The 27,546-nt window shown below is 54.3% G+C and overlaps 1 protein-coding gene across 3 annotated transcripts; it reads left to right on the top strand.

Annotated features, from left to right (window-relative positions):
* Positions 1-8,477: 8,477 nt before the first annotated feature.
* Positions 8,478-17,108, top strand: RPS7 (ribosomal protein S7). 3 transcript variants are annotated; one of them, XM_064571854.1, is made up of 7 exons: positions 8,478-8,623; positions 8,853-8,936; positions 10,434-10,505; positions 11,281-11,424; positions 12,072-12,136; positions 15,072-15,222; positions 16,783-17,108. In XM_064571854.1, the coding sequence occupies exons 2-7, from the start codon at positions 8,862-8,864 to the stop codon at positions 16,930-16,932; spliced, it is 657 nt and encodes a 218-aa protein (XP_064427924.1). In that variant the 5' UTR covers positions 8,478-8,623; positions 8,853-8,861; the 3' UTR covers positions 16,933-17,108. The 3 variants fall into 3 exon arrangements, with proteins under 3 accessions (XP_064427924.1, XP_064427926.1, XP_064427925.1); XM_064571856.1 differs by having other exon boundaries at positions 8,481-8,623; positions 16,779-17,108; XM_064571855.1 differs by lacking the exon at positions 16,783-17,108 and adding an exon at positions 15,808-15,916 and having other exon boundaries at positions 8,482-8,623.
* The last annotated feature ends 10,438 nt before the right edge of the window (positions 17,109-27,546 follow it).

Raw genomic sequence — 27,546 nt, 5'->3', positions numbered from 1 at the left:
TTTTATGAAACAATTCTAGCAGGATTCAGACAATCTGAAAATAATGTAAACCTATGGAAAAATTTCCACTTGAAATTTTGGGTATGATTTAAAGGTATAATATATAACATATTTCCCAGTTATTTAAAAATTTTGATTTTTATGTACTGATTATACTTTATAACATAATTGGCTTTAGGAAGTTCCAACTGGATTAGCATTAAAGTAATAAATACTTATGTTTATCCAAAGTCTTCTGAGAAATCGAAGTTCTACATTTATGACTTTTTAAAAAAATATTATTTATTTATTTATTTGACAGAGACACAATGAGAGAGGCAACACTAGCAGGGGGAGTGGGAGAGGGAGAAGCAGGCTTCCCACGGAGCAGGGAGCCCGATGCGGGGCTCGATCCCAGGACCCTGGGATCATGACCTGAGCCAAAGGCAGACGCTCAACGACTGAGCCACCCAAGCGCCCCTACATTTATGACTTTTTAAAGATTTGAGGGAGAAAGAGCACACACACATGAGTGTCAGGGGGAGGGGCAGAGGGAGAGGGAGAGAGGGTTGTGTAAGAGGTATAGAATTCCTATGCCATGACATGCAGGTTTTTTTTTTTTAATTCTCCTCCTAGAAAGGACTGTAAGGTTACAGATACACAAGGAGGGCTAGTAAATCAATCATATGAACTTAAGAACACCTATTGAAGATCATCAAGCTAGTTATGAAGATCAAGGCAGCCTCAAGAGTACCCCCATGAGGTACCCTCGTGCCAAGATTCTGGTCTCTAATACCATTTTTCCAATAAAAGGAACCAAGTCTTTTTTGGAGAAAGGGTTAATCCCATGTCTGAGACGGACTGGTATAAAACTAGCCTGGATCACTTTGTGCTAGAAAGCAAGGTGTTCACGGATGAATGGAGATGATGGGGTGTGGAAACTCATTTAAAAGGGGCTAATGTCGGGGCACCTGGGTGCTCAGTCGTTAAGGGTCTGCCTTCGGCTCAGGTCGTGATCCCAGGGTCCTCGGATCGAGCCCCGCATCGGGCTCCCTGCTCGGCGGGAAGCCTGCTTCTCCCTCTCCCACTCCCCCTGCTTGTGTTCCCTCTCTCGCTGTGTCTCTCTCTGTCAAATAAATAAATAAAATCTTAAAAAAAAAAGCGGGGGGGGGGCTAATGTTTTAAATGTCTTCTAAAAGTTCTGCTGGCCAAAACCGAGTGTGACAGTTTGAACATCAAAGCGAAACACTGGCAGAGGCTGACTGATAGACCGTGTATCTGAGCAGTCATGAGTCCGTAATACACACAAACAAAATGGCTGACAAAGTAAAAGTGTGAAGGGCACAAATTACATCCCTCTTGAGACTGGTGACTCAGTCCTGTTGGTACTGATTCGTTTATTGCACAGTTAAATAAAGAAACCAGTAAATACATAAACACCAGTTAGTAGGCATTTCCTAACATGGATGTCAGCAAAGTGATCCATAGTTGTGACTTAGAGCCTAAAAACACCTGCTAAATGTACACACGCAGCATTCTATCAGGTTCCAAGTTTTAAAAATTCAGCATATTCCATCAGGCTTATAATAATGTATTGATTTGAAGGTTCTCTGTGAAATCTACTTAAAACTATGCCTTAAAAAAGTTAGGAACACTAGAAGGATAATAAGAGAATACTATGAACAACTCTACTCATGTAAATTCAACAAGTTGAAAGGGAGCAATTCCTCTAAAAACACACACTGCCAAATCTCATTCAACATGAGATAGATAATTTTAAAAACCCCTAAAAAAGGAAATCTCCAGGCCCTGATGATTTCATGGCAGAATTCAAGTAGATGCTTGAAGAATTAACAACAATTCTCCACAATCTTTTCTGGGAAACAGAAGATGAGGGAACACTTCCCCATACTTTCATTTTATGAGCTGGTATTAACCTAATAACAAAACCAGACTATAACAGTAGAAAACAGAAAACTATAGATCAATGTCCCTCATGAACACAGACACAACAAAGTCATCAACAAAATATTAGTAAATGGAACCCAGCAATATTAAAAAGAATGATATTCCAATACCAAGTGAGGTTTATTACAGAAATTCAAGGTGGGTTCAATACTTGAAAATCAGTTAATGCAGTCCACCATATTAACAGGCTATAAAGAAAAACACATGATCCTAATGATTGATGCATAAAAAGCATCTGACATACCACTCAAGAAAAAAACTCTCAGGAAAATAGGGATAGAGGGGATCTTCCTCAACCTGATAAAGAACATCCACAAAGAAACCTAATGCTAACATCACACCTATGATGAAGGACAATGCTTTCCCCGAGATGGGGAACAAGGCAAGGAGGTCCTCTCTGACCACTCCTACTCAACAAAGTACTGGAAACCAGAAAGAACGTCACTGAATACACCTCTGCACTACTTTGGTAGAGTGGGGAAGGGATGAAAGGACAAGAACATGGTTTAGCAAGCATGTTCAGAATGACTGCCCAGGTAAGATTAGAAGAGCAGCTCTACTTTTCTTTCTTTCTGGAACAAGTTTCAAGTTGACTTTTCATTTTCCAAGAAGATAGTGGCTTTTTTTTTTTTTTTTAGCATTATTAGCAAAACTCTAACAAATCTGATGAATGTGGGGCACCTGGGTGGCTCAGTGGGTTAAGCATCTGCCTTCAGCTCAGGTCATGATCCCGGAGTCCTGGGATCCAGTCCCGCATCGGGCTCCCTGCTCAGTGGGGAGCCTGCTTCTCCCTCTGCTCCTCACCCTGCTCGTGCTCTCTCTTTCTTTCAAATAAATAAAATCTTTAAAAGAAAATCTGATGAACGCAATCATACCTATCACCTAATGTAATGTTTTCAGCATTTTTCAGTGCTTGGCCCGTAGGGGACAGTGACTGTTAAATCTGACAGATGAGGAAACTGAACCTCAAGTAGATGAAATTCTGTGACCACAGCCAGAGAATCTGACATAAATTTTTCCCTGTCTGGAAGGCTCTTCTCCCTGGTGAATAGCTCCTACTTCTCTTCTACATCTCAGGTTAATTCCCTCTTTCAAAAACTTCTCTTTCTCCTCAAAGCATGAATCCTCCTTGTCCCCTTTGATGTGGGAAACAAAGGCAAAAGAAAAATTAAACTTCCTTACTACTTACAGCCCAGTGACAAGTCCTTAGAACAGGCAGAGTGACCTTCCTCTGGGAGCTTGGCTGCCATGATACTGACACTTTGCTAAGGGCAAAGTTAGCCCCACCCCCCAGGATCCTGTGAGTCTAATTTAAACATAAAGAAATTCCTTTGCAATTTCCCCCAATATGTATGCTGACAATCATCCCCCGAGCACATGGCCCACCGATACACATCTGAAGGGTCTCATGACTCAGGTTTTATTAGACAGTAATAAACGACCTTTTCCCAACAATAGCTAGCCCCCTCAAGGTCCTGGAAACCTTGCTTCCAAATCCCTTAGAGACTAAGCTATCGCTAACCCTCACCAAATTTGAAAGTATATAGTGGGCCACTCCTCATGACCCCAGTGCAGCTTTCTGCCCACAGTCCCTGTCCGCGTGCTTTAATAAATCCACTTTTTTGCACCAAAGACATCTCAAGAATTTTCTCGGCCCTTGGTTCCAGACCCCAACATTTCCACAACACCCTTCACTCATTTTACTGCTTGTTCCCATAATTTGTCGTTATATATGTATACCATTATGTGAGGTCTTCTTTACTAAAGGGTAATCTTCCCGAGGGCAAGGATTCAGCGGGTTCCACTCAATCACTAGCACCTAGCGCAGTATTAGCACAGAGTACGACATCATACATATTTGTGAATTATGTTTTCAGTTCCTATCTAGGGCACAGAACCCATCTCTACACATGAATGTGAAGTGACAACGTGGGCACAAAGGTAGGCACTTTTCCAGTAAATGCGTTTTTGTTGAACCGGGTTTTTGTGCCATCCCCAAGCTTTCATCAGTGTGCTGGCGCTTGGTCAGGCTCTGCCCACCTGGACAAACCCTCTCCGCGCTGGGGACCCCCGAGCCCGTTAGCCCCGGCTGACTCCGGCTGTCCATCCCTGGTCCACCCTCCCGGGCGCTCTGCCCCCGCCCGCGTCGGGGACCCCCGACCCCCTTACCCCGACTGACTCCGGCTGTCCATCCCTGGTCCACCGCCCCCCGCCCGCGTCGGGGAAACCCGACCCCCTTACCCCGACTGACTCCGGCTGTCCATCCCTGGTCCACCGCCCCCACCCGCGTCGGGGACCCCCGAGCCCCTTACCCCGGCTGACTCCGGCTGTCCATCCCTGGTCCACCGCCCCCGCCCGCGTCGGGGACCCCCGACCCCCTTACCCCGACTGACTCCGGCTGTCCATCCCTGGTCCACCGCCCCTGCCCGCGTCGGGGACGCCCGACCCCCTTACCTCCGGCTGTCCATCCCTGGTCCACCGCCCCCGCCCGCGTGGGGGCCCCCGAGCCCCTTACCCCCGGCTGCCTCCGGCTGTCCATCCCTGGTCCACCGCCCCCGCCCGCGTCGGGGACCCCCGACCCCCTTACCCCGACTGACTCCGGCTGTCCATCCCTGGTCCACCGCCCCTGCCCGCGTCGGGGACGCCCGACCCCCTTACCTCCGGCTGTCCATCCCTGGTCCACCGCCCCCGCCCGCGTGGGGGCCCCCGAGCCCCTTACCCCCGGCTGCCTCCGGCTGTCCATCCCTGGTCCACCGCCCCCGCCCGCGTCGGGGACCCCCGAGCCCCTTACCCCGACTGACTCCGGCTGTCCATCCCTGGTCCACCGCCCCTGCCCGCGTCGGGGACGCCCGACCCCCTTACCTCCGGCTGTCCATCCCTGGTCCACCGCCCCCGCCCGCGTGGGGGCCCCCGAGCCCCTTACCCCCGGCTGACTCCGGCTGTCCATCCCTGGTCCACCGCCCCCGCCCGCGTCGGGGACCCCCGACCCCCTTACCCCGGCTGATTCCGGCTGTCCATCCCTGGTCCACCGCCCCCGCCCGCGTCGGGGACCCCCGAGCCCCTTACCCCGGCTGACTCCGGCTGTCCATCCCTGGTCCACCGCCCCCGCCCGCGTCGGGGACCCCCGAGCCCCTTACCCCGACTGACTCCGGCTGTCCATCCCTGGTCCACCGCCCCTGCCCGCGTCGGGGACGCCCGACCCCCTTACCTCCGGCTGTCCATCCCTGGTCCACCGCCCCCGCCCGCGTGGGGGACCCCGAGCCCCTTACCCCCGGCTGCCTCCGGCTGTCCATCCCTGGTCCACCGCCCCCGCCCGCGTCGGGGACCCCCGAGCCCCTTACCCCGACTGACTCCGGCTGTCCATCCCTGGTACACCGCCCCCGCCCGCGTCGGGGACCCCCGAGCCCCTTACCCCGGCTGACTCCGGCTGTCCATCCCTGGTCCACCGCCCCCGCCCGCGTCGGGGACCCCCGAGCCCCTTACCCCGGCTGACTCCGGCTGTCCATCCCTGGTCCACCGCCCCCGCCCGCGTGGGGGCCCCCGAGCCCCTTACCCCCGGCTGCCTCCGGCTGTCCATCCCTGGTCCACCGCCCCCGCCCGCGTCGGGGACCCCCGACCCCCTTACCCCGACTGACTCCGGCTGTCCATCCCTGGTCCACCGCCCCTGCCCGCGTCGGGGACGCCCGACCCCCTTACCTCCGGCTGTCCATCCCTGGTCCACCGCCCCCGCCCGCGTGGGGGCCCCCGAGCCCCTTACCCCCGGCTGCCTCCGGCTGTCCATCCCTGGTCCACCGCCCCCGCCCGCGTCGGGGACCCCCGAGCCCCTTACCCCGACTGACTCCGGCTGTCCATCCCTGGTCCACCGCCCCTGCCCGCGTCGGGGACGCCCGACCCCCTTACCTCCGGCTGTCCATCCCTGGTCCACCGCCCCCGCCCGCGTGGGGGCCCCCGAGCCCCTTACCCCCGGCTGCCTCCGGCTGTCCATCCCTGGTCCACCGCCCCCGCCCGCGTCGGGGACCCCCGAGCCCCTTACCCCGACTGACTCCGGCTGTCCATCCCTGGTCCACCGCCCCTGCCCGCGTCGGGGACGCCCGACCCCCTTACCTCCGGCTGTCCATCCCTGGTCCACCGCCCCCGCCCGCGTGGGGGCCCCCGAGCCCCTTACCCCCGGCTGACTCCGGCTGTCCATCCCTGGTCCACCGCCCCCGCCCGCGTCGGGGACCCCCGACCCCCTTACCCCGGCTGATTCCGGCTGTCCATCCCTGGTCCACCGCCCCCGCCCGCGTCGGGGACCCCCGAGCCCCTTACCCCGGCTGACTCCGGCTGTCCATCCCTGGTCCACCGCCCCCGCCCGCGTCGGGGACCCCCGAGCCCCTTACCCCGACTGACTCCGGCTGTCCATCCCTGGTCCACCGCCCCTGCCCGCGTCGGGGACGCCCGACCCCCTTACCTCCGGCTGTCCATCCCTGGTCCACCGCCCCCGCCCGCGTGGGGGCCCCCGAGCCCCTTACCCCCGGCTGCCTCCGGCTGTCCATCCCTGGTCCACCGCCCCCGCCCGCGTCGGGGACCCCCGAGCCCCTTACCCCGACTGACTCCGGCTGTCCATCCCTGGTCCACCGCCCCCGCCCGCGTCGGGGACCCCCGAGCCCCTTACCCCGGCTGACTCCGGCTGTCCATCCCTGGTCCACCGCCCCCGCCCGCGTCGGGGACCCCCGAGCCCCTTACCCCGGCTGACTCCGGCTGTCCATCCCTGGTCCACCGCCCCCGCCCGCGTGGGGGCCCCCGAGCCCCTTACCCCCGGCTGCCTCCGGCTGTCCATCCCTGGTCCACCGCCCCCGCCCGCGTCGGGGACCCCCGACCCCCTTACCCCGACTGACTCCGGCTGTCCATCCCTGGTCCACCGCCCCTGCCCGCGTCGGGGACGCCCGACCCCCTTACCTCCGGCTGTCCATCCCTGGTCCACCGCCCCCGCCCGCGTGGGGGCCCCCGAGCCCCTTACCCCCGGCTGCCTCCGGCTGTCCATCCCTGGTCCACCGCCCCCGCCCGCGTCGGGGACCCCCGAGCCCCTTACCCCGACTGACTCCGGCTGTCCATCCCTGGTCCACCGCCCCCGCCCGCGTCGGGGACGCCCGACCCCCTTACCTCCGGCTGTCCATCCCTGGTCCACCGCCCCCGCCCGCGTGGGGGCCCCCGAGCCCCTTACCCCCGGCTGCCTCCGGCTGTCCATCCCTGGTCCACCGCCCCCGCCCGCGTCGGGGACCCCCGAGCCCCTTACCCCGACTGACTCCGGCTGTCCATCCCTGGTCCACCGCCCCTGCCCGCGTCGGGGACGCCCGACCCCCTTACCTCCGGCTGTCCATCCCTGGTCCACCGCCCCCGCCCGCGTCGGGGCCCCCGAGCCCCTTACCCCCGGCTGCCTCCGGCTGTCCATCCCTGGTCCACCGCCCCCGCCCGCGTCGGGGACCCCCGACCCCCTTACCCCGACTGACTCCGGCTGTCCATCCCTGGTCCACCGCCCCCGCCCGCGTGGGGGCCCCCGAGCCCCTTACCCCCGGCTGCCTCCGGCTGTCCATCCCTGGTCCACCGCCCCCGCCCGCGTCGGGGACCCCCGAGCCCCTTACCCCGACTGACTCCGGCTGTCCATCCCTGGTCCACCGCCCCCGCCCGCGTCGGGGACGCCCGACCCCCTTACCTCCGGCTGTCCATCCCTGGTCCACCGCCCCCGCCCGCGTGGGGGCCCCCGAGCCCCTTACCCCCGGCTGCCTCCGGCTGTCCATCCCTGGTCCACCGCCCCCGCCCGCGTCGGGGACCCCCGAGCCCCTTACCCCGACTGACTCCGGCTGTCCATCCCTGGTCCACCGCCCCTGCCCGCGTCGGGGACGCCCGACCCCCTTACCTCCGGCTGTCCATCCCTGGTCCACCGCCCCCGCCCGCGTCGGGGCCCCCGAGCCCCTTACCCCCGGCTGCCTCCGGCTGTCCATCCCTGGTCCACCGCCCCCGCCCGCGTCGGGGACCCCCGACCCCCTTACCCCGACTGACTCCGGCTGTCCATCCCTGGTCCACCGCCCCCGCCCGCGTGGGGGCCCCCGAGCCCCTTACCCCCTCGCCCCGCCCCCGGCAAGCGTCGCCGCGAGCCCTCCCCAGAGCGCCTGCGGACGTCCCGCAACTGTCCGCCGCCCCGAGCCTCGGACCCGAGGGCTACGTGTTTACGGCTGAAGAGCACGTTTAGGCGTAAAGCACTCCGCTGCCGAAGCGCGGACACACGTTACGCCACTGGGTTCTCTAAAGGCACGAACGGAATCGGAATCTCAGGTCCTTTCACGGCCTCAGCGGGGGGGTGAGTCTTCGGGTTAAGTGGGTGTTTTTTGAATCGTCCTCTCTTCGGGGCGGACTTGCTTTTCGCGGGGCCCCGACTGCCGCCTGAACTTCCGCAGCTGCCCGGACCACGCCCCCCAATCACAGCAAGAAGGAGCCGCGGCGCTCGGAGGAGAGTTACCGACGCCCCTGTCCCCGCCCCCACCCGGCCTCTTCCGGGGACTCTCTAGGCTTCGACCGCGTTTCAGCGGTTCTTCCGGTTTCTCTGCTCGCCCTGTCCCCGCCTCTTCCCGTGCGCCGTCGCGATTTGAGGCGCTCTCGCGAGACTCAGGCCTCTTCCTAGGCCGGCGCTCTCAACCAGGTATGTCGGTGGCCTCCTTGTGTTGGACTTTTCAGCCGACTCTGAGGAAACCGCGTTTCGGAGTCCGCCCTGGACCGGCGGGCCCTGCTCGCCGGGCGGGGATGCGGCCGATTACCCAGGCTGTGTACCCCGATGGCTTCTGCGGGGTGGCGCGGGGCCGGGCCGGGGGCCGGAGGGGGTCCGCGGCTCGGGGCCGCGGAGACTCAGCCAGGACGCTGTGTGCTTGCAGGAGAAGGCCATGTTCAGTTCGAGCGCCAAGATCGTGAAGCCCAACGGCGAGAAGCCGGACGAGTTCGAGTCCGGCATCTCCCAGGTGAGGGGGGCAGGGCCGGCGCCCCGGCGGCGTGTCAGCCCCCGACCGGCTCTTGTCCTCCCCCTCCCCCCCCGCGCGTGTCCCCCTCCCCGACGGCGTGTCAGCCCCCGACCCGCTCCTGTCCTCCCCCTCCCCCCCCGCGCGTGTCCCCCTCCCCGACGGCGTGTCAGCCCCCGACCCGCTCCTGTCCTCCCCCTCCCCCCCCGCGCGTGTCCCCCTCCCCGACGGCGTGTCAGCCCCCGACCCGCTCCTGTCCTCCCCCTCCCCCCCCGCGCGTGTCCCCCTCCCCGATGGCGTGTCACCCCCCCGACCCGGCTCCTGTCCTCCTCCCCCTCCCCCCCCGCGCGTGTCCCCCTCCCCGACGGCGTGTCAGCCCCCGACCCGCTCCTGTCCTCCCCCTCCCCCCCCGCGCGTGTCCCCCTCCCCGACGGCGTGTCAGCCCCCGACCCGCTCCTGTCCTCCCCCTCCCCCCCCGCGCGTGTCCCCCTCCCCGACGGCGTGTCAGCCCCCGACCCGCTCCTGTCCTCCCCCTCCCCCCCCGCGCGTGTCCCCCTCCCCGACGGCGTGTCAGCCCCCGACCCGCTCCTGTCCTCCCCCTCCCCCCCCGCGCGTGTCCCCCTCCCCGATGGCGTGTCACCCCCCCGACCCGGCTCCTGTCCTCCCCCTCCCCCCCCGCGCGTGTCCCCCTCCCCGACGGCGTGTCAGCCCCCGACCCGCTCCTGTCCTCCCCCTCCCCCCCCGCGCGTGTCCCCCTCCCCGATGGCGTGTCACCCCCCCGACCCGGCTCCTGTCCTCCCCCTCCCCCCCCGCGCGTGTCCCCCTCCCCGACGGCGTGTCAGCCCCCGACCCGCTCCTGTCCTCCCCCTCCCCCCCCGCGCGTGTCCCCCTCCCCGACGGCGTGTCAGCCCCCGACCCGCTCCTGTCCTCCCCCTCCCCCCCGCGCGTGTCCCCCTCCCCGACGGCGTGTCAGCCCCCGACCCGCTCCTGTCCTCCCCCTCCCCCCCCGCGCGTGTCCCCCCCCCCGGCGGCGTGTCAGCCCCCGACCCGCTCCTGTCCTCCCCCTCCCCCTCCGCGCGTGTCCCCCCCCCGACGGCGTGTCAGCCCCCGACCCAGCTCCTGTCCCCCCTTCCCCCCCCGCGCGTGTCCCCCTCCCCGATGGCGTGTCACCCCCCCGACCCGGCTCCTGTCCTCCCCCTCCCCCCCGCGTGTCCCCTCCCCCGGCGGCGTGTCAGCCCCCGACCCGGCTCCTGTCCTCCCCCTCCCCCCCCGCGCGTGTCCCCTCCCCCGGTGGTGTGTCACCTCCCGACCCGGCTCCTGTTCCCCCCCACCCCCTGTCCCCCGGCAGCCTATCACCGCCCCCCCACCCGCGGGAGTCCCGGCGCGCGTCACTCCGGTGGAGGCGGGGGCACACGTCCGGGAGGAGCCCACGAGTGCGCGGATCGGGCCCCCCGCCGGCCGGCCGGTCCCTGAGGGTCAGCTCCTGCTGTTTTCCCCTAGGCTCTCCTTGAGTTGGAGATGAACTCCGACCTCAAAGCCCAGCTGCGGGAGCTGAACATCACGGCTGCCAAGGTGAAGTTAACTTTACTGGGGGGCGGGGGTTCTCTCCACCCCACGCCGGGGTCGGCTGCTTGTCAAGAATGTCTGCAGATCACGTTTGGGAACTTGCATCCTGGCTCGTGAGCACGTGTCAGAGCCACCGGGCCTGTTGTGCAGGGGGTGGGCTTGCAGGATTGGGGGTGTCAGCGGGGCTTCCCAGCCCCTGCGCTGTGGGCTCGGAAGGGGAGGCCTGCGCAGTGGAGTAGGGAAGTGGGCAGAGACAGAGGGTCTCTGAGGCTTGCTTCTCTCTTGACTTGGCAGTGCGTCTGCGCCCCGCACAGCGTCACCTTCGCTCCTCACCTGGTTGTAGTGTTCACTCTTCCACTTTCTCCAGCAGTTGTACGGTGGGCCTGGTGTACAGATGATCGGAAGTTAAGTTTCCCAGATTCCTGTCTTTGGCTCAAAAGCTGCCCTGTGTTTGCACAGACGGAGATTTGCAGAGAACAGCCAGCCTCATTTTGGGTTGCAAGCAAGTTTGTGTCCTGTAGTGCAGTGTTAGGCTTGCATCCTTTGGCAAGTTCACGGACTTGTGTGTGTCAGATCTGCCCCGCGAGAGGAAGATGGACGGTGGGGTTGTACCGGCCAAGGACAAAGAGCTGGAAGATGATTTTTTAAAGGACCTCTTAGGACAGAGGTGTCTAGTGCACATGACTGATAGTGTTCACGTTGAGTGTTTCACTAGGGTTGTACTTGAATGGAAAGAATGGAGGGTATGAATTGAAAATAATGTTGTTTTTTTTCTCTTTAGGAAATTGAAGTTGGCGGTGGTCGGAAAGCTATTATCATCTTTGTTCCCGTTCCTCAGCTGAAATCTTTCCAGAAAATCCAAGTCCGGCTAGTCCGTGAATTGGAGAAAAAGTTCAGTGGGAAGCATGTTGTTTTTATCGCTCAGGTATCTGTTGTACTGTTGAATGTTTTATTGTGGGAATTTTTAAAAATCACCATGTTTGAGGGGGAAAAAAAATCACTTTGATTTTGTGCTTGCAATATATCAAAAAGATGAAGTACAGTTTTGGTGTTTAATGTAAAAAGTCTTTTTATGCCCATAACGGCAGAAATGTAGTGGGTTGTTTACAGAGAAATCAAACTAGATGTGTGCTTGGTCTGAGCCGAGGTTTTTCTGCTTGCGATCCACACTGGAAGTGCGTCAGTTGTGGACTTCGGGAGGCGAGCAGAGGCCAAGGAATATAAGTTCAGATCTGGCCTCGGTGCTAACAGGTCTATGGGAATGAAGGGCCAGACTGATGAGGAATTCAGTAGTGTTCTGGCTTGGTAGGCATGTTTACTCCACTAGGCAGCGGGCCTGACAGCGTGGTAGGTGTGCAGGCTTCAGGGGATCAGTAGGAGCTACTGAGAAATCAGGAGTCATCAGAGGATTTCTCAGCTTGTTTGCTCTGGGTTGGTTGACTTTCACACACTTTGAATTTATTTTGTTACTGCCTTTTTTTTTTTTTGGCTTTTAAAGCATTTTGACAGTTTTTAGCTTTCTGCCACCTTAAGGTTTTTCTTTTTTTTTCCATGATAATTTTTACCTTACAGAGGAGAATTCTGCCTAAGCCAACTCGAAAAAGCCGTACAAAAAATAAGCAAAAGCGTCCCAGGAGGTGAGTATTTTATCAGCATCAAAAAAGTGTACTGTAGGGGCATCTGGATGGCTCAGTGAGTTAAGCATCTGACTCTTGGGTCTCCGCTTAGGTCATGAATTCAGGCCCTGTGTTGGGCCCACTTTAGCCTGTTGGGCTCCCTGCTGGGTGTGGAGCCTGCTTTTAAAAAAAAATAAAGTGTGTCGTAGACCATTTACTACTGACTTGATTTGCATGATTTTTTTGTAGTAAGAATTGCAGTAGGTTTCTGAAATTAAACAGTGATAGTTTAGGAAAGCTGTTCACATGGGAATTTTTACTGAGTAAAAATTGTGTTCCCTGTAATTATGTATAAATGTATTAAAATTCTGGAGGTAAGAACTACGTGTATTTACGTAGGTAGTATAAAAATAGGTCACTGGTATCTCAAAAGGTGAGACTCTTTTCTCCGGTTCTTTGGGCAAAGGATAGGAACGGTGAGGGGATGGTTCGTGTAGTGCTGAGGGATTAAACGCACCAGATGTAGTACAGTGTGCTGGGAGGTGTCTTTTACTTTTCATTTTTGCTGTGAATTAAGGCTAAGAAATCAGGTGGATTTTCCTGTTGCTGATGTTACAGGTTGAAAGTGTTCCTGCAGTTGTAGATGCCAATGGACCATGTTCTTTAAGCTTGATTGACTTACAGTTTACCTGAATAACTCAGATATTGAGCGTTGTTGTTTCCTTGATCTGGGCCTTTCGGTGTTTTGTGGAAGTGTGGTTTCACAGGGTTGGATTAGTGGATCCCGCAGGCCCTGCCCTGGGGACCAGCTTGGGAAAAAATATTCTAGCGTCTCTAACTGCCAGATAGGTAACAAGCTTATCCAGTCTGGACTTTGTATTACTTGTCCTAAAAGGATAAGGAAAAGTGATCCATGGCTTGGAAAACTGCTATTTCAGCTAGTGCTGGTAATGCTGGGATTTTAAAAACTCAGTCTTGTTTGTAAAACCACTAGGAGTTCGTGATGGGACTCTGGTACTGTGGCCAGATGAGTGTTGGGGGAGACTGGAAGGACAGGTGCCAGAGTTTCTGGAACTTGAGACGTACAGTTCAGTACTTTGAATCTCTTTTTTTTTTTTTTTAAAGATTTTCTGTTTATTTGACAGCGAGAGAGGGAACACAGGCAGGGGGAGTGGGAAAGGGAGAAGCAGGCTTCCTGCGGAGCAGGGAGCCCGATGTAGGGCTTGATCCCAGGACCCCGGGATCATGACCTGAGCTGAAGGCAGACGCCCAACAACTGAGCCACCCAGGCACCCCTACTTTGAACCTGTTTTATGGGTAGTTGGAGTAACATAAGAATTTAGGGATTTTTTGGTATTCTGGATAGTTTGTGAGACACCAAATATAGGAGATAACCAAGCGCATCTAGTCTGTTAGAGCCCGAGTTTGTACTTCAAGTATGAAAACAAACCCTGGCTTTGCATCCAGTGGACTCGCCCATCCAAGCCCCTCATCCCAAACTTGTGTTTTCCACATTTTCTCAGGTGATGATGTCACTGGGTTCCTGGTGACCTAGTCTCCACATTGGAGGCCTTCTGTTAACGTAGGCCAAGCTCTGGGCGGCAGGCATAGCGGTTCTGCCACTTCCCACTGCCTGCAAACCTCTTTTCCTTCGTCAGTACTTCGCTTTCTCCTACACAGGTTAGATTCTGAGATTTACTTGTTTGGGTTTCTAGACTGTAGCAGGGTTTCTGTTACTTTTCCTTTGAGGCATTCAGTTCTCTGGCTGGTGATTATTAGAGTTGCATTGCTGTGGCTCCCCCTTGTAAAAGACGGTGTTGGAATCTGAGAGAAGATGCTAAGGCTAGCTTTGATGCCATTTGGATTTGTTTTAAAGGAGACGACAAATTCCGTATTTGTGTGCCTTCCTAGTAATTTAATTAATGGGTAGCAGTGATCAGTCAGGCCATCTGTGTCATTTGCTTTCTGGAAGGTGATGGAGGCTTTAGGAAGTGGATTTCCCTTGAGCTTACTCTATGTGGCCGTGGAACAGAAGACTTTTGCAGGCATTCGAGAGCCCCTAGAAAGTGTGTGGTGCGTGTAGGAACTGCTGGATCTAAAATGCAGAGGAGTGGAGTGTAGTATCAGCTACCCATCTGCTGAGGGTAAAACGACCTGGGTGAGTTCCCTACTATAAGGTCGCTCTGTAAACACTGGAAATAACCACCTCTTCGCTCTCTCATTCTTGGCATCTTGGGGTACATGGCAGATACCCCCATAGTTTGGAATTTGTTGAATCTTGCTGTTGTCAGGCAGCCAGGTAGAGATAGGTTGTGAACTTGAAGTGCCACCAGGAGAGGAGTGAGGTCACAGCAACAGTTTGTGTGATGGGGTGAAAATGGGGGCCCAGGCAGGGCTGCATCGCAGAGCTGGTGATAGAGCAGTGCCTCCCTCCTCCTAGAGAGTGAGAAGGAATCTTAGAGGTGTTTTGGAGGCCATGGAGAGCTCTTGAAGGATCTTTTCCTAATAGGTTGGTGATCACATAAGTTTTAGATTAGTTTGACAGCATTGGAGAGGGATGGTTTTGGAGATGAGCGAGTAGTAAAGGGGCTCCTGTAGCGAGTTGGTGGAGAAATCGTGAGTGAAGATAAACCTGAAGAAGTGCGTGAAAGTGAAAGACCTCATTAATCTCCCCTTTTCTGGAGATGATCACCTGGAATGGCTTGGTGTGAGTGTGGTTTGTAAGGTTTCACGTTTAATATACCCTAAGCTTTTGAAATAAACAGGATGCTTGTTACCCTGTCTAGTTTGGCAGTGGCTCTGGTATGATCCATTAAATGTAAATAGCCTGTTTGAAAACTGGTGTTAACTTGGTTTCAGAAACCTGGGGTTTGCTGTTGATGTTTTTGACTTTTGAGGGGCTCCCAGGAGGGCAGGCCTTCCCTGATGTCTTAATTTTGTCACTGTATTCTTTCAGCCGCACTTTGACAGCTGTGCACGACGCGATCCTGGAGGACTTGGTTTTCCCAAGTGAAATTGTGGGCAAGAGAATCCGTGTGAAACTGGATGGCAGCCGGCTGATCAAGGTTCATTTGGATAAAGCACAGCAGAACAACGTGGAACACAAGGTAAGGGGTGGCTCATTGCCGGAAGCTTCAGACACAGACGAGGGGGAGAGACAGCATAACCCATCTCCATGTACCATCAGAACCAGTGGTAGTAAACTCAGCCAGCTTTTTTTCCATCTGGACCTCAGCCCACTTCCCTTCGGATTATATGTCAGGTTTTATAGTGGGGGATGTTTTGAAAATCAGGATTCTCTGCCTTTTAAATTATTAGGAAAATAGAAGTAAAATCCTTTTAGTAAGATGGTATATCTTTTGGGGGTGGGATGGTAGTGTTAGAATCCGGGAGGACTGTCCCTTCGCTTCATTCTTGGTGAAGCGAAGCGGATGTGGACAACTCCTGGGCTCCCTCATGGACTCTTGTCTGTGTGGCCCAGAGGAGCACCAGGCTCTGGCACCACGATGTAGATAGAGCCCTGTCCCGCAGCATTGTGGGTGAGCTTGTCCCCAGGCTTGTATCTTCTTCATCTACTGAGTACCTGGTTGCTGAGGGGAAAAACCATGCAGGACAATCTCACAAAACCGTTAGGCTTTAAAATGAAAGCGTGTGCTTAAAAGTTTTGTGATGAATTCTTTTTTTCCTTGTAGGTTGAAACTTTTTCTGGTGTCTATAAGAAGCTTACAGGCAAGGATGTTAACTTTGAGTTCCCAGAGTTTCAGTTGTAAACAAAAATGATTAAATAAAACTTTCACAGTATTGTTTTAGGCGTCTTCTTCAAAATTTCAGAGGTGTCACTGTATAACTGTACATTACCAGCAGCTCCCTGCGTAGGCTGGAAGGTTTGAACAGAGAGGGTCCCTGTGGGTTATACCAGGCAGTTAGATGCACGGGAGGGATATATTTGTATCCGGGGATGTTGTAAGAGGTATAATCCTATGGAATTGCCCCAAGTGGCTGAGTATTGGCACTTGGACAAGTTCAACCTCTAGACCACACAGGTACTGGAGCCGTGGATGACAGGATAATTTAGCCTACGGCCTGGTCCCAGCGCCAGGCTCTACCTGAATGCTGGGTCTCCTGGGAAGCCTGCCTAAAAGTCCAGCCTAAGAGAAAGGACAGGTTTCAAGATTTTTTTTTTTTTTTTTTTTTTAATTTATTTGAGACGGAACGAGAGAGAGCACATGAGAGGGGGGAGGGTCAGAGGGAGAAGCAGGTTCCTTGCCGAGCAGGGAGCCCGATGCGGGACTCGATCCCGGGACTCCAGGATCATGACCTGAGCCGAAGGCAGTCGCTTAACCAACTGAGCTGCCCAGGCGCCCTGAGAAAGGACAGGTTTCAGAAGCACCTGAAATCAGGCCAGCAATGGTTCCTTGGAAACTGTGTGATAGAAAGTTCTCCAAGAGCAAAATCTGATAGTGTTCTCACTGAACTTTTTTATTGTGAAAGACCCACGTACAGAATTTACCATTTTATCCTCTCAGTTCAGTGGCCGCTAGTGTACTTGTCTCCGCTGTGCAGCAGGCCCTGGAGCACCTGATGGTGTCGGAAACTGCTGGTGCAGCCGCCCCTCGTCCCTCCTTCGGGTTCCCTGAGTTCACACATTGACCATCGGTCCTAGGTAGACGGGACCAGTCAGGTGTGAGGAGATGAGACATCGTAGTCTACGTGTAGCCGCCCGACTACTGAGTGGAAGCACAGCCGATGATGGGCTTGCGTTTGCGTCTTCCCTAAAGGGTCTTCAGAGAAGCCTTTCATCCACATGGCAAGTCTAACGGACACCTGGTGAGCTGTGTTCTCGTCACCCAGCTTCAGCTGGTGCTGTCTTACCGACCCTGTTGAATCTGCGCCCACCCCCTTTCTTTGCTGGGGATTTTTGAAGCAATAGACGTGTTAAGTTTAGTAGGAGTCTTTTTTTAGCAGATAATAATTAAAATCCAGTATCAAATGAGCCAGTTTGTAATTTTTATTTTTTTATTATGTTCAATTAGCATACATCATTGATTTTAATGTAGTGTTCAACGATTCATTAATTGCATATAACACCCAGTGCTCATCACATTATGTGCCCTCCTTAATCCCCATCACCTGGTTACCCCATCCCCCCTCCCTTCTGTGACCCTCAGTTTCAGTTCCCGGAGTCCAGAGTCAGGGTTTGTCTCCCTCTGATTTCTTCCCATCCAGTTTTCCCTCCCTGCCCCTGTGGTCCTCCACGCTATTCCTTATGTTCCACATATGAGTGAAACCGTATGATAATTGACTTTTCTGCTTGACTTACTTTGCTTAGCATAATCCCCTCCAGTTCGTCCATGCCAATGCAAATGGTGGGTATTCATCCTTTCTGATGGCTGGGTAATATTCCATTGTATATATGGACCACATCTTTATCCATTCATCTGTTGAAGGGCATCTCGGCTGTTTCCACAGTTTGGCTATTGTGGACATTGCTGCTGTGAACATTGGGGTGCATATGGCCCTTCTTTTCACTACATCTGTGTCTTTGGGGTAAATACCCAGGAGTGCAATTGCTGGGTCATAGGGTAGCTCTATTTTTAACTTTTTGAGGAACCTCCACACTGTTTTCCAGAGTGGCTGTACCAACTTGCATTCCCACCAACAGTGTAAGAGGGTTCCCCTTTCTTCACAACCTCGCCAACATCTGTCGTTTCCTGACTTGTTAATTTCTGCTATTCTAACTAGTGTAAGGTGGTATCTCACTGTGGTTTTGTATTTCCCTGATGGCTAGTGATGTTGTACATTTTTTTCATCTATTAGCCATTTGTATGTCTTTTGGAGAAGTGTCTGTTCATGTCTTCTGCCCATTGAAGAACCAGTTTATTAAGTTGCTAAATCACAAGACATTAAACCAAGTTTTAAAAAATTAATCACATGGCTTTCACTAAAACTAGTATTTATTCGTGTCCGTTTTTTTTTTTTAAAGATTTTATTTATTTATTAGAGAACGAGCGAGAGAGAAACAGCATGAGAGAGGGGAGGGTCAGAGGGAGAAGCAGACTCCCCGCCGAGCCGGGAGCCCGATGCGGAACTCGATCCCAGGACTCTGGGATCATGACCTGTGCCGAAGGCAGTCGCTCAACCGACTGAGCCACCCAGGCGCCCCTATTTTTATTTTTTAAAGATTTTATTTATTTTTTGACAGAGACACAGCGAGAGAGGGAACACAAGCAGGGGAAGTGGGAGAGGGAGAAGCAGGCTTCCTGCCAAGCAGGGAGCCTGATGTGGGGCTCGATCCCAGGACCCTGGGATCATGACCTGAGCCAAAGGCAGACGCTTAACGACTGAGCCACCCAGGCGCCCCTATTCGTGTCCATTTAAAACACTGTGTTTATAACCATATGCGTGCTCTTTTAGTAGTGTGCATTCTATAATTTTTTTTTTTTTTTAAAGATTTTATTTGAGAGAGAGAGAGAGAGAGCATGAGAGGGAGGAGGGTCAGAGGGAGAAGCAGACTCCCTGCCGAGCAGGGAGCCCGATGCGGGACGCGATCCCGGGACTCCAGGATCATGACCTGAGCCGAAGGCAGTCGCTTAACCAACTGAGCCACCCAGGGCCCCATTCTATAATATGTTAATGCCCACACACGTACTGGAGATAACCTGCTCAGAACTTCTACTTGGTGGGCTGCGCAACGAAATAGTTCAGGGACTAGTGTGCTAAACGTCACCACAACTTTCCTTAGTAAACTTAGTAAACTTGCTGTTACACAGTTGAACAACACAGGGACCAGGGGCACTGACCCCTATGTCGTTGAAAATCCACTTCCTCCGAAACTCAACTATTCTGCTTACTGTTGGCTGGAGGCCTCAGTAAAATGGTTAGCACATTTTGGCTGGCTCAAGTCAGTGGAGCATGCGACTCTTGATCTCGGGGTTGTAAGTTTGAGCCCCATGTTCAGTGCAGAGACTACTTAAAAATAATAAAATCTCTAAAGTTATGAGCAAATATACAGTGTCACACTGTATTCATTAAAAAGAAAATCCATGTATAAGTAGATCCTCCCAGCTCAAACACGCTGTTCAAGGGCCAACTTCAGAATATTCTTGAAGGGCTAGATCTTAAACCTGCAAGAATGGATGTGCATCATTTATTATAGAAAGTGATTGTGTTTAAATCTTCCTTTTCCCTCCTAGTTGTGTATCAGCTCTGGTCTTTTCTCCCTGACTGATAAAGGTATACGAAGTTGCAAAGCTCCTAAAGAGTAGAACATTTTGAGCTCTTCTGAGGCACTGAGATGCATAATTCTAGATCTCTAATATTACACTTGGTATTTATAAAAATCTATAACCAAACAATAAAACCACTGGTCATGGCAATAGAGACCCTTCAGTTCCAGGATGGCCCTGGTTACGGAGACTCCTGTTCGGAGAAGCTGCTGGTGCCCTCAACTCTCATCAATACAGCAGCAGCGGTGGGTGAGGGATAAGGAAGGTTAGTCTGAATGCTTCTTAGGCAGTTAAATTTTTACCCAAAATTCTACACTGATACAATCAAGTTCATGCTCTGTGGGAACATATTTAAATGAGACTTCCATTTCGCATAGCGGCTGCGTGCTCCTCAAGCAGCCTTAGCACCCCACTGAAACGGGACAAAGTGCTGCGCAGTCTTTGGTCGTGACCTGACAGCCCAGCACACCCCACGGACGGTTGCTGTTCTGCTCGTGTTATTCGTAACTCTCGTGGTTTGCAAGCCTGGGGGAGCCGAGATGGGCCAGTTAGGGCCTGAACGCGGCGCGGACCAGCGGTCATGTTGCAGTCCACTGCGGTTAGGGTCTGCGCCCAGGCGCGTTACGGTCATCGCGGGGCTGGGGCTGCCGCCTTCCGTGAGCTGCCTCGTTTCTGTGACTTTAGTTCTCATTTGTAGGACAGAGGACTAGCCTGGACTAGCTAGGTTCTTCTGGTGGGAAAGTTCTAGTTCTTCCAGTGGGGAAGGTCACGGCCCTGAGTCAATCAATGCAGACTCCCTCTCAGCCCCTGTCAGGGAGGTGCGTGTGCTTAACAGAGTGCCTGGCACAGAGTCAAAACTTAATGTTTGTTGAAAGAATATATGAGCTTTCTGGGGTGCCTGGGTGGCTCAGTTGGTTGGGCGTCCGACTCGTGGTTTTGGCTCAGGTCATAATCTCGTGGTGGGGATCAAGCCCCGCATTGGTCTCCACACTCAGCGAGGAGTCTGAGACTCTCTACCTCTCCCTCTGCCCCTCCGTCCACTTGAACTCTCTCGCGCTCTTTCTCTCAAATAAACAAGTAAATAAATCCTTTTTAAAAAAAAGTTTTTTTTTTCAATTGGTTGCTTTTTCCATTTCATGCTGTGTGGCTTTCCTGAAGTCTTTCAATGCCCCTGGGCTTCGGTGCCCTCTTGGTAACATGAGGGGGTTGCAGAAGGATAAGCTCTTAAAATCCCTGCCCGCTTAAGGGACACGGTCTGTGAGGTGGTATCCGAGCTGGGGTCTTACATCAAGGACCTGTCAGGGAAGCACAGAGATGACATGGCTGTGTGTGTTCGTGATGGGCGTATTTCAGACAAGATGTTATAGTTAGTGGTCAGTATATATTGATGACTTTGGTGTAATTAGGATTATCGACTCACAGCTGGCCTGCTCGTCACCATCAGATTCAGCCCTGATTGAATGGCGTACCAGCACCTAATGAAGACGGGGGTACGGCTCAGATCCCGTTAGGTTGTGAAGCCGGCTCCATGCCCGGTCCTCTGGTAGACCCAGGAAGTTACGGCCTCTGCCCTCGAAGGCCCGCAGTGCCCAGCGGGCGAGGCAGACACGTAAGGCAGTCAGGAGACAAGGCGGCGTTGACTTCTGTCACTGAAGGGACGCTTAGAAGGCTTGCTTTCCTGTGGCTCGCCGAGTCCGTTCCTTTGACTTAGGTTTACCCCGAATGAGGTGCGCAGGAACGGCTTGGGAGGGAGCACACAAACACCGAGGACCCGGCCCAGGAGCCCCCGTGTGGAGTCACAGTTTCCAAGGAACCATTGCTGTCCCAGTCACGAGCTGGGACAGCTGCCCTGCTGTTCATCTTCATGCTGTTTTCCTGCCGCAGGAAGCCACCTCACGGGCCGCTCACCTCGGGCCCGTTGATGGGCCCGACCGTGTGGTTGCATGGTTGCTCCTCACGGCTCCCAGGGGCTGCTGTGTGGACAGGTGCTACGGCCAACAGGTCTTCCCCTCCTTCCGTCAGGGGTTAATTTGTTGGCTTTCGGTTCCTGTGCTGGAGCAAGAGTGTGGTCTCTTGGGGCGTCCAAGGAGGCGGGGAGTGAGAGGTGCAGGACAGCGCCGCATGATTCGTGAGTGCCCGTGTGTCAGGCACTGCGGTGGGCCGCCTGCTTTGTTGGTGCCAGGCCTTGCAGTGCCATGAAGGAGGGAGCGGTTCGCAGAGAGCGGTCCCTGGACCAGCAGCCCCAGCATCGCTCATCGCCTGGGAACTGGTTAGAAATGGAGGTGCCCAGATCCCCCCACCAGCCTACGGACTCAAAGTCTGGGGTGGGGCGCCTGGCGGCGTGTGCTTTCCGAGGTCTTCTGGATGTTTCTGGTGCACACTCACATTTGAGACCCGGTGATCTTGGGTGCTGTAATGACCTTGGATGGCACGATGTGCTCAGGTGAGTGGGAAGCCGGAGCTGCATCTCCCGTGGGCACGGCGGGCTCCAGCTCTGACATGCGGGCACTGGTGCCCGCGCTCCCTGACCGCCCGGGGACCATGTCCGCAAGGGGCCGGTGTACTGAGAGGATGGGAGGCCCAGTGCCGCTCTGCGGTGTCAGGGAACTCCGGAGAAACGGAGCCATCAGGCAGGGAGGGGTGGCCCAGGTTAACGTCCTTAAGGACAAAGTATCCAGAGCTATGAGGCCTGGCTGGGTGACCTCCAAGGAAAATTCCCGTCCAGACACAAATGGGCTTGATCTGGCTCTTGGGTGCAGATTTCTCCGTTATCTCTGAGAAATGTAAATAGTCCCTGGGAGCTGAGCCAGATTCTCATCCCGACCCGCTGAAAGCGGCCAGGCTGCTCGAGAGGGCAGAGCTCAGGAGGAAAAGCCTGCGCCCAACGGCACGACTTCTGTGCTCGTCAAGAAGAAACAGGGAAGGAGGGAAAGGGGGGGAAAGGGAGCCAGAGAAGGCCCGAAGGGAGAAGGACCTACTGGATTCTCGTGACTTTTTGGTGCTTATTTGCAAGGCAGGTGTACACATGATTTCTAATTGAAAAACGGTTCTAACTGACAATCTACTTGAAACAGGTCAGTTAGTATAATATTATCACTTACTCTGTAACCGAGAGTAATTCTCAGGTTTGGACACTTTTTTGAAAAACCCCTGAACAGTTCGGGACACAAACCAAAAGATAAGTGCCCCAGGTTGGTGGTGAGACTGGGGGAGGGTGGAACGCAGCCTGGAAAGCACAGCTCTGGGGAGACAGGGTGGGCCCCGACCTGGCACGTGCCCCAACTGTCATCTTGGGCAAGTTAATTCTCTGCCCTGTCTCTTGAGCTCTAGCTGGAGCACAGGTGGCTGGCTGGCCGGGCTGGTTTGAGGACTGAGTTCGGGGCTGACTGAGCGGTCCTCACTGGCACCCGGCTGCTGGGCCTTCACCCCAGAGGGCATTCAGCGTGGGCCGAGGGGATGCACCCCCACGACACGGTGCGGGATCAGTTACGACTGCTGTCTCAGGCCTCGGATCGGGAGCTGTTGGAGTAGCCAGAGGTGTCTTTGGGATCCGGCTACGGGGCTCCCATATGAGCACTCTGGCCATCTGGGGCCTGGTTATTCTTTGTGGTGGGGACTGTCCGGTACACCATGGGACATTTAGCAGCATCCCTGCCCCTGTCCCCAGGAGCCGGTACTCCGCACCCCCAACCCCACGGTGTGACAGTGTCTCCAGAGTATCGCTACGTGTCCCCAAGCAGGGAGTGGGGGCCAGGTGAAGTTGAGTTGGGGTTGTATTCCTTCGGATTTAGGTGGGTTAAGTCGTTCTGACACCTGCTACGACACGGATGAACCTTGAGGACATGACGCTCTGTGAAATAAGCCAGTCATGGGAGGACAGATACTGTTGGATTCCAATTACATGAGATACTTAGAATAGTCAAAATCATAGGAAGCCAGATAGTAGTGGCCAGGGGCTGAGGTGGGGGTGTAATGGGGATTCAGCGGTATGTGGACAGAGGTTCAGTTTCACAACATGGAAAGAGTCCTGGAGATGGACAGTAGGGCCACGGGACATTAGGAATGTAGTTAATATACTGAACTCTACACTAAAACGTGATTACGATGGTAAATTGTATGTTATGTGTATTTTATCACAATAAAAAAAACCTTAGGGGCGCCTGGGTGGCCCAGTCGTTAAGTGTCTGCCTTCGGCTCAGGTCATGATCCCGGGGTCCTGGGATGGAGTCCCGCATCGGGCTCCCTGCTCAGCAGGGAGCCTGTTTCTCCCTCTCCCACTCCCCCTACTTGTGTTCCCTCTCTTGCTGTGTCTCTGTCAAATAAATAAAATCTTTAAAAAAACAAAACAAAACAAAAAAAAACCCTCAAAAAAACCCTTAAATCAGTTGGGTATGTTTGTGTGGGTTCTTTGGTCTGTCCCACTATATCTTGAAACTGGGCAGACTGATCCCTCCTACTTTATTCTTCATCTCAGAGTTGTTTTAGCTACTTGCTTCCTTTGTCTTTTCATATAAATTTGAGAATAATCCTGTCTCTATCTTCAAAATGTCTTGCTGGGATTTTAACAGGAATTGTGTTAAGCTTGCAGATCACTCTGGGGAGAATCGGTGTCTTCCCTGGGTGCTGAGCTTCCCAGTCCGGGAGCACGACTTGGTTTCTTAGAGCTGCTGTGATTTTCCTCATTGGCACCTTGTGTTTCAGCACTTAGATCCCGACATGTTTTGTTAGATTTACCCCGAGGCATTTCATTCCTTTGAGTGATCGTGATTTTTGATTTCAGAGTCTATGTGTTCATTGCTAGCTTTTAGAACTACACTTGATTTCCATATGTTCATGTTGTGCTCTGAGCCTCGCCGAGCTCCCTTCTGGGTTTTAGGAGTTTTTGTAGACTCCTTGGTATTCTCCAAGCAGACAGTCATGTCATCTGCAAGGAGGGGCTGTTCTGTGTTTCTTTTCGGACCCATGTGCCTTTTGTTCCCTTCCCACATCTTTCTTGCCGTCTGGGACTCCCAGCACCGTGTTGGATAACTGGTCTGAGTGGGTGTCCTGGCTGTGTCCTGATATTAGGAGGGAGACGTTCAGTCCTTCCTGAGTATGATGTTACTGTCGGGTTTTTGACATAGATGCTCTTTATCAAGCTGAGGAGGACCCCCCATCCCTATTTTTCAGAGGGTTTTTATCATGAAGTGGTGTTGAATTTTGTCAAATGCTTTTTTTGTACCTATTGATATGATCATGTGATTTTCCACTGTACTAACAAAGGATGGTTGATTACATTGGTTGACTTTTGAATATTGACCCAGCCTTGCATCCCTGAAATACTCCACTTGGTCATAGTGTATATATCTTTTTTATATATTGCTGAATTCTATTTGCTAACATTTTGATTTTTTTATCTATATTCATAAGGGTTATCGGTCTATACTTTTCTTTCTTTTTTTTGTACTGTCTCTGGTTTTGGTATCAGGGTAACACCAACTTCGTAAAATGAATTAGTAAATGCTCCTCCCTCTTCTTTTTCCTGGAAGAGGTGTGTAAAATTGGTGTTAATTTTTCTCTAAAAGTTTGGTAGAATTCTCTGTGAAGTCATCTGGCCTGGAGCTTCTTTTCTGGCAGTTTTAAGTTACAAATTCAATCCCCTTAATTGTTAGGGGGCTGCTAAGTGGTAGGTTGTGTGTTTCCAGGAAGTGGTCCATTGGGCCTAAGTTTTCAGATTTATTTATGCTATTAGGTAGTTTTAATAAAGAATCCATTCTTTTTCATGGATTTTGTGATGTATGTGGAATTGGACAGTTTTTTTAAAGATTTTATTTATTTGTCAGATAGAGAGAAAGAGAGCACAAGCAGGGGGAGGGGCAGAGGGAGAGGGAGAAGCCGGCTCCCCGCTGAGCAGGGAGCCCGACGTGGGACTCAATCCCAGGACACCAGATAATGACCTGAGCCGAAGGCAGACACTTCACCGACTGAGCCACCTAGGCATCCTGAATTCAGAAGTTTTTACGAAATTTGTGCTCTGTTGTGACTTCTTTCAGTCTAAATAAAAATGCTCTTTTGAATGTAGCCTTTTGTGATCATAATTGTATGTCTGTATCTTTCTCTTAAAGAAGGTCCCTCCGCTCATCGGGTAAGAGCCAGGAGCCTGATCCACCCACCATAGAGACGTGTTTTGCCTTTACGTGAAACGTCAGTTGGTGGAGTGACTTTGGGTCTCGCGTGGGTTAGGTCTCGACAGGCAGTAGACAAGCAGAGAATGCCTTGAAGTGAAACCCTATATGGAGGGCATGGAAGGAAGCATGTCAGCCACATTTATTTCTGTCTGATGTGACACCCAGTGATGGCTTTTCATGCTTTCCTCAGCGCCCACCATACTCATGCTTGCTTTTTCAGAAGGAGAAGAGAAATAGAACAGAAGAGACACAGAAGAGTCAGGCTGGGGTGCTTGGGGTGAAGAGCTGCAAGGCCATCTCCGGCGGGTCTGTGGCCTGACCCCGGGGCTGCTTCCAGCGTTCCCACACTCTTACCACCGCCCTCCCCCAGGACAGCTGATGTATTTCAAACAGGAAACTCTGCAGATAAGGCTGCACACACCAGCCTGATTTGCTGGGCAGCCTGACAGGCCAGGCCGTGCTCGCCTGGCCTGTGGGGTTCGCGGCCTCTGTAAATAGCAGCCATGAGGCTCCCGGGCGCAGTGTCCTCGCGGGTCCCCGACGGTCAGGACGCCCCCTTCGCCTGACGTGTGCTGCAGGTAGGGATGCTCTGCCCGGTGACCTGGCAGCCTCGGGGAGCAGGGCGGGAGTCCGCCAGTCGATGGGAATACACTGAGCTAGGAAGGCGAGGTTCCAGATGCGGCCAGAGGGAGGACTCAGGTGGAAGGGGGGGTGGGAGTCTGTTCTTTGGTCCCCATGAAGGATGGGGTCTGTCAAATGGATCTGGCTCTAGAATTCCAAGGTCTAATTAATTCAGGGGCTCATGGTGGAAACTTCGTGGGGCTGGCTCATGAGGAGGACTCATGAGGAGCAGCCTTCTCAGCTCTGCACAGGGTCCAAGAGGTTCAACCATGTTTTCCCGAGTCCCCAGTGCCCATGTGAAAGGTGGCCCTAGCACCAACCGCCTGTCCCCGGGGAATGTCCGCCACCTACGGGTGGGGCGCCATGGGCCGCATCAATAATCTGTACTCATGGCCTGTGGCTCTGTTCTGGCTCAGTAATGCGGCAAAGACAGGACTGGAGTGGGGGCCTCTGGTCTCCCAAACTGGGTAAGACTTGGTGTGACGGGGGCCCTTCCTCCCCCGCTGGCTGTCACAACCGGCCTTCCAGGCTGAAGTCAGGTAGCGCTTAGGAATTTAAAAGACGAAGTGGGAGAGCCGCCGCACGTGCATGACAGGACTTCTGATCTGATGAGAAACGCTCTCCTGGCCGGGCAGAGCCGAGCCCGGGCTTTCGCCGCGAGCTTTCACCGCGTCTCCAGCTCATCTACGAGTTTGAGAAATCTGGAGGCTGTGAGAGGACAGACAGACGGTTTGCGGAAAGCTAGGGGAAGGGCCTCTTCCTCCTTAGTGTGTGCCCTTCGGGTGGGCCCTCGGGGAGACCCCGTGTCACTGTGGGGAGCAAGCAGCTGGGCGGGGAGGGAGTGTCCGTCCGCAGAGCTCCCTGGCGCTTCCAGATGTGGTTCTCCAGCTATAAATGCTACAGATGTTTAATGAAAATGTAGCATTGTGAGTTTGGCAAATCATACCACTTTTTTTTTTTTTTTAAGATTTTATTTATTTATTTGACAGAGAGACATAGCGAGAGAAGGAACACAAGCAGGGGGAGCGGGAGAGGGAGAAGCAGGCTTCCCGCGGAGCAGGGAGCCCGATGCGGGGCTCGATCCCAGGACCCCGGGATCATGACCCGAGCCGAAGGCAGACGCCCAATGACTGAGCCACCCAGGCACCCTATACCACACTTTTTTACTTTGTCTATTTCATTCTTTTTTTAAAAAAAGAGAGAGAATTTCATTCTTACAATGAACTTCTACTAAGAATTCCAAATTGAATTTCCCCTGGGAAACCCTGGCTTCCTGCGCTGAAGGGAGGGTGGGAACCTGCTGGTCTCTGGCTGGATCAGGATGTGGTTCTTAAAGAGGGCCCGGTGGCGGGCCTCCGTTTACAAATGGAATTCCTCTCCCAGGAGGACAGGGAGGAGTTGGAACTCCTGGGGGCAG

This window comes from Mirounga angustirostris, unplaced genomic scaffold (genome assembly GCF_029215605.1).
Source record: "Mirounga angustirostris isolate CCGP_5_RB_7025 unplaced genomic scaffold, mMirAng1.0.hap1 SCAF_10, whole genome shotgun sequence".
In the NCBI taxonomy this organism is placed as follows: domain Eukaryota; kingdom Metazoa; phylum Chordata; class Mammalia; order Carnivora; family Phocidae; genus Mirounga; species Mirounga angustirostris.
This window is presented reverse-complemented; position numbering and strand designations above follow the sequence as displayed.

Bases quoted from the DNA above. Each gene is read 5' to 3' on its own strand.
- RPS7 (XM_064571854.1), top strand. From the start codon at position 8,862: ATGTTCAGTTCGAGCGCCAAGATCGTGAAGCCCAACGGCGAGAAGCCG. The intron at 10,506-11,280 runs GTGAAGTTAACT...TTTTCTCTTTAG, and splicing joins TGAACATCACGGCTGCCAAG to GAAATTGAAGTTGGCGGTGG. The intron at 12,137-15,071 runs GTGAGTATTTTA...GTATTCTTTCAG, and splicing joins AAGCAAAAGCGTCCCAGGAG to CCGCACTTTGACAGCTGTGC.